Here is a 12,501-nt window from a genome sequence, read left to right as displayed (position 1 = left end):
GTTAGGAATCCCAAGTTAACTCAAGAAAAGTATCATCAGAAAGCAACAGTAAACAAACTTAACAATGAAACCCCAGGAACCTTCCCTAAGTCAGCAACAGTACAAGGATTCAGTAATATGATTCCACATTGTTCTTCTAGACTTCTTATCCCAATTAAAAAATATGAAAAGTAAAGTATAAATCAGAAAAAAAGAAGCAAAGCAATAACGTTTCTGCAGGGTCAGACTGCCTAATTACAAAATCAGAGATAACATAAGAAACTGAGTTGGGTACAATGGTGAACCAACAAACCGGGCATCCACCCACCTACTGACAGTAAGACAGTATGTAAGTTATGTATCTCAGGTCTATAACATGCAGAAATTCTTCACCTGGCAAAAAAAACACTTCAAATATGATGGAGAAATTAAGACATTGCTAGATAAACAAGTGCTGAGGGGGCTCTTCACCCGTAGGCCTGCCCTCACCAGAAACGCCGACAGGCATCCTTCAGGGTGTCACAGAAGCATATTAGACAGAACCTGAAACCATGCAAAGGAGTCAAAGACATTAATAAAGTTTAAAACATGGATAAACATAAAAGGCAGTATTGTTCTATTTTTACTTTGAATTTTTTCCTCTCTGACTTAAAAGACAAATACATTGGGCAATGATTATAAATCTATGTCAGTGGGTGCATGATATTGATGTAAACTGTGACAACATCAAGTGGGAATGGTGCTCTATATGCTACTGAAGCTAAATTAGTGTTAATTCAAACTAGGCTGTTATAAATTTAATACATTAATTGTAATCTCCCCAATAAGCACTAAGAAAATACCTTACAAGTACACACGATAGGAAATGAGAAGGGAATCACAATGGCACACTAGAAAGAAGTAATCACACACAAGAAAGCAGTAACAGAGGGCTATTGAACAAAACGATGTAAGGTGTACAGATGCACAACAAGGTGGTAAAAGGCCTTCTTTGTCACTAATTACTTTAAACGTAAATGGATTAAATGCTCCAATTAAAAGGTAAAGATTGGGAGAATGGATTTCAAAAACACACGGTCCATTTAAATGCTGTCTATAAGAGATTCACCTTAGGCACATCATCCAAAGGCACAGAGGAGTTAAAAGTGAAAGGATGGAAAAATATATTCCACTCAACTAATAACCCAAGAATACTGGATTGTCTGCCTAACAGATGCTCTATATGACAGTGGAATATCCTTAGACATATTCCTAGGAGATGCTTATATATTTTTGGAGACATATCCCTAGAGATAAGTGGAAATGAAAGCACAATACACCAAAATTTATGGGGTGCAATAAGAGCAGCGCTCAGAGAGAAATTTACAGCTATAAATGCCTATGTAACAGGGATCTCAAATCACTAACCTAACTTTATATGTTAAGAAGCTAAAAAAGAAGAGCTAAATACACAGCTAGCAAAGGAAGAAATTAATAAAAATCAGAGCAGAAATAAATGAAATTGAAAGCGAAAAAAAACAAACGAGAGAAATCAATGAAACCAAATGTTGGTCCTTTGAAAAGATCAATAAAATTGGCAACTTTCAGCTGGAAAAGAGAAAACTCAAAATTACTGAAATCCAAAGTGAAAGTGGGTGCCTTACTACTGACTTTAGCAAAAATTTAAGAGGGTTCTAAGAAAATACTACAAACTGTGTGCCAATCAATTAGATAACCTACAAAGGTTTTTGTCCTAAGGGACAAATTTGTATAAATATACAAACTACCAAACCTGATTCAAGAAGAAATAAAAAATATGAACAGACCTATAACAAATAAATAGACTGAATCAGTAATAAAAGGCTTCCAACAAAAGGGGCACCTGCGTGGCTCAGTTGGTGAAGCATCTGCCTTCAGCTCGGGTCATGATCTCGGGGTCCTGGGGTTGAGCCCCACGTTGGGCTCCCCGCTCAGGGGGGAGCCTGCCTCACCCTCTCCCTTGCTGCTCCTCCTACTCATGCTCTCCCTCCCTTCCCTCAAATAAATAAAACTTTTAAAACAAAACAAAACAAAACAAAAACCTTCCAATAAAGAAAAGGCCGGGACCAGATGATGTCACTGATGAATTCTACCAAACATATAGAGAATAACACCAATCGCTTCCACTCTTAAAAAACAAAACAAACAAACAAACAAAAAAAGAACACTTGTTCTATGAGGCCAGTATCACTCTGATACCACAGCCAAAGACATCACAGGAAAGGAAAACCATACACCAACATCTCTTACAGATATATATGCAGAAATCTCCACAACAGGCAAATCTGTACAGGAAACGTAGATTAGTGGTGGTGCAGGGCTGGCGGGAGCAGGGTATGGGGATCAGTGATGGCTACAGGACAGCAGGTGCCTGTCTGAAGTGATGAAAACATCCTCAGACTGACTGGGGGTGCGCAGTTCTGTGAATGCACTAAAAACCATCTGACTGTGTACTTTAGGTGAACTGTGTGTGGCATATGAATAAACCCGTTATAAAAAATATTTGATTAATTCAAAGGAAGGCAGAAAAGGAAGAAAACGGGAAACAAAGAAATGGAAGTAGTATAGAACCAATAGCAAGAAAATAGACTCAAACCTAAGATATCAATAATCACACTAAGTGTAACTAATGTAAATAAACGTTAAAAGGTGAAAATCGTCAGATTGGATTTGCTGTTTATGAGAATCTACAGGGAGGTGCACTTCAACAAATGTTCAGAGAAGGAAAACCTATATTATGTTAATACTAGTCAAAAACAAGGCAATTAAATTAATATCTAAATGTAGATTTCAGAGCAAAGAAAATTAGCAAGATCAAGAGGCGTATTTCATGATGATGAAGGGTCAATTCTTCATAACAACCCTAAAAGTTAACAGTTTCAAAATACTGTTAACCCAAATTGACAAAACTCCAGAGACGGACAGCAAAGTGTACAGAGTTGGAGACTTCAATGCCCCTTCTCAGTAACTGACAGGACACCTCAGCAAGACTCCAGTAGATTTAAATGACCGACCTCAGCTTGACTTGATTCAATTTACAACACCTTCAGCTACACAACCTTCTCAAGTGCACACAGAACATCTGCAAGGACAGCCACACGGTCACGCCAAACCATGTTCTCTTACTACGGAGGAGTTCCATGAGAAATCAGTAACAAAAAATTACTGGAAAACCTCTCAAATATTTGGAAACCAAGCAACATACTTCTAAATAACCCATAAATCAAAAAACTCAAAAGAAAATTAGGTGTTTTGAAACTGAACAAAAATGAAAAGAACGTATTGATGTTGCTAAAGCATTAAGAGGAGAATTTATATCATAAAATGCCTATAGAAGGTGTCAAATCAATGACTTCAACTTCCACTTTAAAAATTAGGGAAAAAAAGGGGGGTGCCTGGCTGGCTCAGTCCCCTGAGGCTGGGCAGATTCACTTGGTTTTAGCTCAGGTCCTGAGCTCAGGTGCTTGGGGCTCTGCTGGGGTGGGGAGTCCCCCTGACTCTCTATCCTCCGCCCCTCCCCCCTGCTCCTACCCCACCCCCACTCCAGGGCACTCACTCAAGTCTGCTGTCCCTCCCTCTAAAATAAATAAATAATTTTTTTAAAATTAGGAAAAGAACACTTTAAGCCAAAAGCAAGCAGAAAAAAGCAAATACTGATCAGAGTGGAAACAGAAAACAGGCAAAACAGATGAAAGAAAATACAGAAAAGTAGCAAAATTAAAAGCTAGTTCTTTAAGGTTTTCAAAACACTGGGCACAAACAAATCTAATGTCACAAGAAAAGAGTTTTAAGTAGAGGTGACCAATAATATGATCAATCACACTAAAAATAAAAACACCCCACAGCTTTTTGTTAAGCTGAGCAAGTATGAAGTATGTGTGGTGGTCTCATACAAACCTTCACCAAAGAATAAGAAATTTAGGTGCACTGGGTTCTTAATACATGATAAATTTATTATTCGGAATACTTTACACCAGGATTCGAATATGAAATAATTAGGAAAGTTAATAAAAGAAAAGCTTATGAAAAGCACAGTCAGGGGCCCAACAGGGGCGCTGGGTGCCCAGCACCGTTACCACTTACAGACCCCATAGGGAGAAAGACTCTTCACAGGTGGTAACTACTTTAGCAACCAGGTCCAGGACGGAAGGTTTTCTGCTGCCCCGGCAACAGCCCAGCCAATAGGAGACAGCCATGGCTCAGCCAATGGGAGGCAGCCACGGCCCAGCCAATAGGAGACAGCCACAGCCCAGCCAATGGGAAGACACTATACATCCAGCTCCCGGTTTACTCCAATGGTTTTTCTGTTTACAAGAGCCCCGCCCACCCCCTCCTATAAGAAGAGGCTCCTCTGGGATCCCTGGGTGGCGCAGCAGTTTGGCGCCTGCCTTTGGCCCAGGGCACGATCCTGGAGACCCGGGATCGAATCCCAAGTCGGGCTCCCGGTGCATGGAGCCTGCTTCTCCCTCGGCCTGTGTCTCTGCCCCTCTCTCTCTCTCTCTCTCTCTCTCTGTGTGTGTGACTATCATAAATAAAAATTAAAAAAAAAAAAAAAAAAAAGAGGCTCCTCTGCTTGCTGCCCTGCCTGTGGTTGGGGCGGAGCCTGCACGTCCCTGGGGGAGGGAGGTCCTCCGCTGACCCCCGAGCCCCCTCCCCAGGTGGCGGAACGGCTGGCGGGGCTCAGTGTGTGTAAGGACAGGAGTCCTAAGAAGCCACCCCACAGGGCCGGATAGTAAAGCAAACAGGGTCACTGACCTCCGCGCGGATAAGGAGACTCGTGCCCGCCAATGACCACGGGGATGCCAGAACCTTCCAGCTTCGCCTTCCACTCCTCCAGGATCCTCAAAGACTGGTCCTGAAAGCAGGAGGACATGGGCGGCTCGGGAGCCTTCCCTGCGCACAGATGGGGCTCCCGCGGGCGGAGTCCGCACCTACCTTACTGGCATCGTTGAAAACCGACAGCTCCATGGGGCCTGCGAAGTCCTGCTGCAGAACCGACCTCAGGCACTCGTGCAGCCAGCGCTCGGCGTTGTGCACCGGGAGGATGATGGACTGCAACCCCGAGCGAGCCGGTCGGCGCAGCACGGGCCGGAGCTCGTGACGGTGCCTGTGCCGGTGCCCAGACTTTCTAACTCGTCACCGGCACGCACCAGCACCGTGCATCAGCACCGAGCACCCAGCACCCCGCACCAGCACCCACCCTGTGCACCAGTACCAGCATGCACACCAGCACCGAGCACAGCGCACCAGCACGCACACCAGCACCTTGCACCAGCAAGCGTACGAGTACCTCTCACGAGTACCAGCATGCACAGCAGCACCGACACCACGCACCAACACGCGCACCAGCACCGAGCACTGCGCACCAGCAAGCCCACAAATACCACTCACCAGCACCAGCACCGAGCATAGCACACCAGCACCAGACCATGCACCAGCACTGACACTGCACACCAGCACCTCGCACCAACACTGTGCACCAACACCGTGCACCAGCACCCGCCCTGTGCAATGGGCACCCGCACCAGCATCCGCACCGTTCACCGGGACCACGCCAGCACCGAGCACCAGCACCGAGCTCGGAGGCCAGGGTCACAGGCGGCCCAGAGTAAGGCTTCCAGGGAAACACTGCTCCCCAGACAGAAGGTGCCCGTTCCTTCCCGCCAGGCTCTTAGCGTTCTTTTACTCCGTAAGATTTATGCTGTCTTAGATTGCCCTGAGCTGGTCTTTTGGATGTTTTTGAAAAGGAAACAAAAATCTGAAAGGCACCCAAGTCTTTCCCAATTCAATGGCAAATTCATGTGTTTTCTAATCACTGGTCGGAAACATCATTTTGGTTGAAACAAGCATCTCTTCTCCAGCCCACTCATGAAAAGAACCTGTTGGCCTTTTCTCAGTGGAGTAAGCATTTTCCGAAGCCATGATGCTAGAGAAGCTGCAACAAAGAAGTCTTGAGGTCCCTGGACACCCGCTTTAACAGAAATGGGTGGGTGCTGGGGACATGGGGGCCTCTGTCCTTCTGCTCTACTTAGCTTAGGACAGTTTGGCACGTCCTCTCCTACAGCAGATGAAACAAAAACGCCCAAAGTGTATGGAGTAAAACCAGAGGAACCGACTGCCACCAAAGAACAGAAGACAGGAACCGCCTTAACTTTGCATGTTAGCACGTGAAGCGAGTACAGGGTGCCCAGAGTTAGAGACTCGTGTCCCCCAGCCTGGAGTGTATACCCCACTGAGAAGGGGAGCCATTCCTGAACGGGACACGGAGACTCGGGCCGTCCAGGCTCGCACAGCTCACGGGCACACACCTACGGACGTGTGCACATGGGTGTTCGACATCCACACAGCAAACAGCTCGATAAAAACACCAGCTCCGAAGATGGCTTAGAAAAACCCGTGGACCGAGCACAGTCCAGTCAAGTTCTTTACTCTGAGGATCTGACTGAACAGTGATAACCCTTCTGGAATTCATCTTTCCAAAAAAGTGGTCACCTAATTTACTTACAGACCTATTTTTAGAGGAAACATGATTCTTTAAAGAAAACAGGAAAGAACATTTTTACTGTTCTCAAGATCTACAACACAAAACCTAATGTGAATTCCCGTCCAGGGTGGACCCTGATTAAATTCCTGGGCTGCAGGTTGCTTGGGGGCGAAGACCCTCCCAGGTGAGCCCCCGGGGAGTGCACCCTGGGGAATGCAGCCCTGAGGGGAGAGGGAGGAGGGCTGGAGGGAGGAGGGCAGAGGAAGGATGGAAGAAGGGGGGCTGAAGGAAGGAGGGCTGGAGGGTGGAGGGAGGAGGGCTGGAGGAAGGAGGGAGGAAGAACAGGGAGGAGGGCTGGAGGGAAGAGGGCTAGAGGGAGGAGGGCTGGAGGGTGGAGGGAGGAGGATGGAGGGTTGGAGGAAGGAGGGCTGGAGGGAGGAGCGAGAGGGTGAAGGGAATTGGACTAGAGGGAGGAGGGCAGAGGGAGGAGGGAGGAGGGAAGAGGATGGAGGGAGGAAGTCTAGAGGGCAGAGGGCGGGGCTGAAGGGGGAGGAAGAGGGCAAGAGGGCTGGAGGGAGGAGAGGAGGGGGGAGAGAAAGAGAGCCGGGGGGAGGAGGGCTGGAGGATGGAGGGGGGGAGGGGGGAGGGAGGGGGGAGGGAGGGGGCGGCCCCGCGCCCTCGGCCCGGCACCTACCACGTGGGGCGCGGCGGCGGGGTCCCCCCGGGGCCGCATGACCGCTCGCTCCTCCGGCCGCCCCTCCCCCCCGGGCTACTGCGCGTGCGGCTCGCGGGGCGGCCCGAAGCCGGCGCGTCCCATTGGCTCGCGGAGCCGTCGGTCGCTGGGTGGAGGGGCGCGGCCTGGGCGGCCGGAAGCCCGGGGAGGGGGGAGGGGGGAGGGGGCGCCCCGGAGCCCCGCCCCCGCCCCGCCCCCGCCCCCCACGGCCGCCCGCTGCTCTGCCCCGCGGGCCTCCGGGGCGTGACCTGCGGCCGTGACCCCCGCGGTCCTCCCAACACGCGAGCCCGTGACCCGCTTTACAGCAGTCCTGCCCGAATCGAAGATCAAATGCAAACCGTTCGATACATTGTATCTGCTTTAGATTTTTCTTTTCTTTCTTTTTAAAGATTGTATTTATTTATTCCTGAGAGACCCAGAGAGAGAGGGAGAGAGCCAGGCCGAGGGAGAAGCAGGCCCCACGCAGGGAGCCCGACGCGGGACTCGATCCCCGGACCCCGGGACCCCGGGTCACGCCCTGCACACACACACACCCCCCCCCCCCCCCCCCCCGCGCGCCCCTTGGGTTTTTGAAGCATCACTTCAAGTGTGACCTCTGCGGACCCTGTGTCAGCACTTGCCAAGCCTGTCGCCGGGCGAAGCTCCTGGGCCCCATGAGCGGTGCCGCGCTCCGGCCGTGGGATCGGGGCAGCCTGGGGGGTCACTGCCGGCCCCGGTGCTCCCCAGCTCGGCCCGTTGGACGCAGTTTGCTCTCCGCCAGCTGAGCACCCTGAGCCGCCAGCGCCCCCGCAGCCTTGGGGCCCCGCACCTCCTCGCAAGCGGCAGGAGCAAGAGGCGAGGGGCCCACGCGGTGCCTGCGCCCCCACGCCCGCGGGGTCAGAACGGGCCTTGGCTGCCCTGCCTCGCTTCCTGTTCGCGTCTTGCTGCCAGAAATTTGCTTTTCACCGCCTTTTCCCTGATAACAGTTGGCTGTCGCCTGCCTTTTGCAAACATGCCGAGCGCCAAGTGGCACTGGAGGAAGGCCGAGCAGAGGCTGCGTGAGCCCCAAGTCCGGGGACCGGGGGGCACTGGGGGCACTGGAGCTGGGCCGAGGGAAGCTGGCTCTCCGGGTGACCCCTCCACGCAGCCGCCGCGTGTGCCGACGAGCCGGTGCTGGCTGCGTTCCTAGGCCTGGTGCCGGTTCACATGTGGACACAGCCCGGCAGCCCCGCGAGGCGCTGCCGTGGGGACAGACGCGGAGAGGCCCGGGCGCTGGGCCGCAGCTCGCAGGGAGCCTGCCCCGAGGGCGGCGGGGGTGGCCGGGAGCCCCAGGTGTCCAGCCGGATGGAAGGCCTGCGCTCAGCCTGCGGGACGCGGCAGCCAGGCGGCCCAGGGCCCAGCCGTGGGACGTGTTCGCGGGAGCAGCCAGCCGCCGACCCAAGCGTGGCGAGGGCTGTACAGGCTCTTCCACGTTGTTCGCACCCGGGGCCTCACTGGGCCGGCCTGACAGCTCATCCGGGGGGGCGGCCAGGTGACATTTTAAGGTCCTACAGGACCTAGACCTGGTGGGACATGATCACATCAACTCCACGGCAGCAGCCTCAGTCCCTGGAAGTCAGACCCGCTGAGCTTCCGTGGCCACAGCAGCGACTCTGAGTCGTTCTCTCATCCCCTCCACCGGGTCGGCCACTGCGCACGGGGGCAGGGAGCCCCAGGCCCGTCGCTGAGCCCCACAGCCCGGGCAGGGGTGGGCCGGTGGGTGAGTGTGAAATCCGGAGCAGTGTCCATGGGGCGGCCTGGGAGCACCACCTTTGTCTTCTCCCCCAGGGGCTCTCAGCCATCGGGGGACACGGACCCGGCTCAGCTCCTCTCTGGGCCGACCCCGCCCCTGCTGGGTCCAGGGTTTGCCAAGTGCTGTCAGAGGAGGATGGCCGGTGGAACTGGGCTGGACTCCGTGGGCCAGACACCTGAAGTCACGTCCTGTGGAGGAGGGGCTGGGCAGCCCTCTGTGGCCCACGCCGAGAGCCAACACCCACGCAGCCCCCTGCCCACCCAGGACATGACGAGTGTCTCCTGACGAGCGCCTGATGGGCAGAAGCCATGGTGCTAGCCCACACGTCGTGCTCTCCGGCCCGGGCTAACCCTGCACAGGGAGGAGAGGCCCCCTCGCTGAGTGTTTCCCAAGCCCCGGGCGCTTTAGGACTAGGGTGTCATGAAAGCCTGGCGAACACGGTTAACCCGAAGCCCGAGTCTGGACTGCTCCCTGGACGGGCTGGAGGAAGTAATGAGGTTCCCATTAGAGGGTGCATTCAATTAGCAGCTGAGCAAACATTTGGAGTGGATTTGACGCAAGCATCCGAGGATCACACAGTGTTTGTCTTGGCCTCGCGGCCCAGAGACCCGAGCCTGAGTCGGGCCTTTGCAGTGAGGGATTTCGTTCCTGGGAGTGGGACGGCGAGGCAGGGGAGGAAAGGGAGCCAGGACCGGCGTGCTCTGTGGGCAGCTGGGGGCTCTGGAGAAGCGTCAGTGGGGGCGCGCCCTTGGCCCTGTCCTGTGGGGTTGGCCCCTGGGCCATTGACTGACCTGCCTCTCTGGGCAGTGGTGCAGGGTCCCACAGGTGTCCCTGAGGTGCGCAGCACACCGTGGGCCAGGGGAGGCCTGCCCACAACTGTGTGCGGTGGGCCTGGCAGGAACCAGGGTCAGGACCGGGGTGGTAAGGGCTGGGCAGGAGGGAGAGGAAGCCAGCCCAGGTTGGGGAGGCTTCGAATAGGGCCTCCGCCTGCCACAGCCGAGGCTGAGTGATCCCAGCCGTGTGCCGTCCAGGCTCTGGATACCTCGAGCAGGTGGCCGGTGCTCCCGGGGTGCGTACACAGCGGGTACTTGAGCACCGAGGTGCCCGGCAACCGGCCGGGAGAGGCCAGTTAGGCGTCTTCCTCCTGCGTCTCCATAGGAAGGTGCCATCTGTGGAGACAGGGTTCCCGAACTTTCGCAGAACTCCGGGAGGCGGGGAAGCCAGAGGTTTCGGGGTGACTGTAGCCCTTCGCGCGAGGCCTGTGGAAAGCTGCCGACCCGCTGACAGGGCAGGGCCTTGCCCTCCGCCTGCCTCAGCTCCGGGGTCTCCCATCGTTCACGGGGTCGGGGGGGCTGTGTGGTCCATCAGGTCCTCCCCACGTCCTTTTCTCTGTGGCCACGTGGGCAGAGGGAGAAGACGTGGTCACAGGGTAGCCGGGCACGTGGGGTGAGGCCCCGCCGGGACTGGTTCTGGCTTTGCTGCCTCCTGGCCCAGTGGCCCTGGTGCATCTCAGCCCCTGTGCCCGTGCAAGCGTTCGCCTCTCGTGCCTTCTTCCAGTCAGGCTGGGGTCTCAGGCTCCGAGTGGCTAACCGCCAGTGGCTCCCCGCACCTGCTGCGGGGACCCCCAGGGCCTCCCAGCTCCACCTGCGAGCCTCCACCTGTGGGCCTCTCCCTGTGGGCCTCCGCCTGTGGGCCCCCACCTATGGGCCCCCACCTGCGAGCCTCTACCTGCGGGCCCCCACCTGTGGGTCTCTTCCTGTGGGCCTCCACCTGCCAGCCTCCACCTGCGGGTCTCTACCTGAGGGCTCTTACCTGTGGGCCTCCACCTGCGGGCCCCCACCAGCCAGCCTCCACCTGTGGGCCTCTGCCTGTGGGCCCCCACCTCCCAGCCTCCACCTGCCAGCCTCCACCTGCAGGCGCCCACCTGCCGGCCTCAGCCTGCCAGCCTCCACCTGTGGGCCCCTGCCTCCCAGCCTCCACCTGCGGGCCTCCACCTGCCCCCCGCAGCACCCCTCCTACCAGGCAGTGTGCCTACCGCGCACCCGCTGCTGCCCGCCCTCACCCTCCTCCAGTCCAGCTCTCTGGGCTGTGGGGCACAGCCTCCGGGGGGCTCCTCTTCCTGCCCCTCCCCACGGGCCCCCTCCTGCACTGCATGAGCTGGGTGTCACCCCCCAGGTGCCCTGAGGCCCCCGAACAGAATACGTCCAGAGCCCTCCTCCGGCTCCTGGCAAAGGGGACGTGGTGCATCCTGTGCCCACGGCCGGCAGACGCCCCTAAATACTGGAGGACCCACGTTCCCCAGGACGCCCAAGGGCAAGGACGGGCCTTCACACAGGGTCTCCTCAACTTTTAACCTTGAGGGCTGCTCTGCCGCAGAAAAGTATGAAAAGACACATTTCAAGGGAGTAAAACCATGACTCGTCCAAACAGAAATGAACCCGCGTCACAGATTTTACCGCGTCGGTTCATGGGGAACCAGTGAGACCTGACCTCTGGGTGACAGGCCACGGGGCAGAGACAATGAGGAATGGGGGTGGGGAGGCGCCCGCAGCCCGGGCTGGGTTTGCCGTGAGCTGCCCCTGCGTGGGGCCCACGCGTGGCTCTGTGGACAGGGTCCCGTTCTTTCTTGGCGCAGGGAGTTGTTAGGTCGCCCCCCGCCCCGTGAGGTCGCACGCTGACCCCGTGGAGCCAGCTGTCCCCACAAGGGCTCCGCACAGACATGCACGACCTCAGCGGCCCCGCACAATGCTCTTCCCTCTCGGCCCAGTAGGGAGCCTCTCTGTCCGCACCCCCCGCGTCCAGCCCTCGGGCCGCGCCACCGAGGGTCACGGCTGTCACCTGGCCCCCAGGGCTGCGCGGAGACAGCCCTGGGCGCTGCTCCCCGGGTGAGACTGAGGGGATGTCGCCGCGGGGAGGGAGAGCCGAGCGCCTGTGGCTGCTGTGGGGCAGGTGGCAGCTGGCCCGGACCCCTGCCACCCACGTGTCCCCCGCCTCCCCACACGGCCCCGGGACGCCCGGGAGCCCTGCATCCACGCTGACCCGCTGCCCACGGCTGCTGCTGCGACAAACCGACTCCCTTGTCTCCACCCAGGAGCCCCTGGACGGCCGCGCCCCTGGGTGTCCCGCAGTGTCCCACCCAGAGTCCCACCCACCCAGAGTCCCGCCCAGAGTCCCGCACAGTGTCCCGCACAGCGTCCCGCACAGCGTCCCGCACGCCCCACGGGTCGGGCCTGCGCTCAGCGCCACTGGCCTGGCTCCACTGACGCCTCCCTCCGGACCGGGAGCTTGAGGAGACTCAGGCTCCTGCCGCGTTCGCCCCACCCAGCCCCGCTGCTCTGCCCCCAGCACTGCCTCCCCCAACGTTGCCGTGTCCGTGGGGCAGGGACACGGTCCTCTGTCCGCTGCCAACTCCCTGCGGCCGGCAGAGTCCGTGCGCGCGTGAGCCAGTGCTGAGCCCAGCCTGGGGGTTCAGGGCGGCCTGGGGCCCCCAGCCCACCACCCTCAGTCAGTTGATCA

The 12,501-nt window shown here is 56.3% G+C and overlaps 1 protein-coding gene across 14 annotated transcripts in view; it reads right to left on the bottom strand.

Moving 5' to 3' along the window:
* The window catches only part of B3GNTL1 (UDP-GlcNAc:betaGal beta-1,3-N-acetylglucosaminyltransferase like 1), a 49,984-nt gene extending 42,712 nt beyond the window's left edge, over window positions 1-7,272 (bottom strand). For 8 of the 14 annotated variants that reach the window (XM_038546186.1, XM_038546187.1, XM_038546188.1 and 5 more), the window contains exons 1-3: window positions 7,176-7,272; window positions 4,933-5,049; window positions 4,753-4,852 (exon numbers count right to left, since the gene is read on the bottom strand). In XM_038546186.1, coding sequence (XP_038402114.1) covers window positions 4,753-4,852; window positions 4,933-5,049; window positions 7,176-7,214 — 256 coding nt within the window. In that variant the 5' untranslated portion in view covers window positions 7,215-7,272. Of the gene's footprint in view, window positions 1-4,752; window positions 4,853-4,932; window positions 5,105-7,175 lie in introns of those variants that run through there. The other 6 variants (XM_038546193.1, XM_038546192.1, XM_038546197.1 and 3 more) reach the window with 6 other exon arrangements.
* Between the last annotated feature and the right edge of the window lie 5,229 nt (window positions 7,273-12,501).

The sequence above is a fragment of the Canis lupus genome, chromosome 9, assembly GCF_011100685.1.
Source record: "Canis lupus familiaris isolate Mischka breed German Shepherd chromosome 9, alternate assembly UU_Cfam_GSD_1.0, whole genome shotgun sequence".
Taxonomy (NCBI): Eukaryota; Metazoa; Chordata; class Mammalia; order Carnivora; family Canidae; genus Canis; species Canis lupus.
Note: the sequence above shows the minus strand (reverse complement) of the source record. Positions and strands in the feature narration are given on the sequence as shown.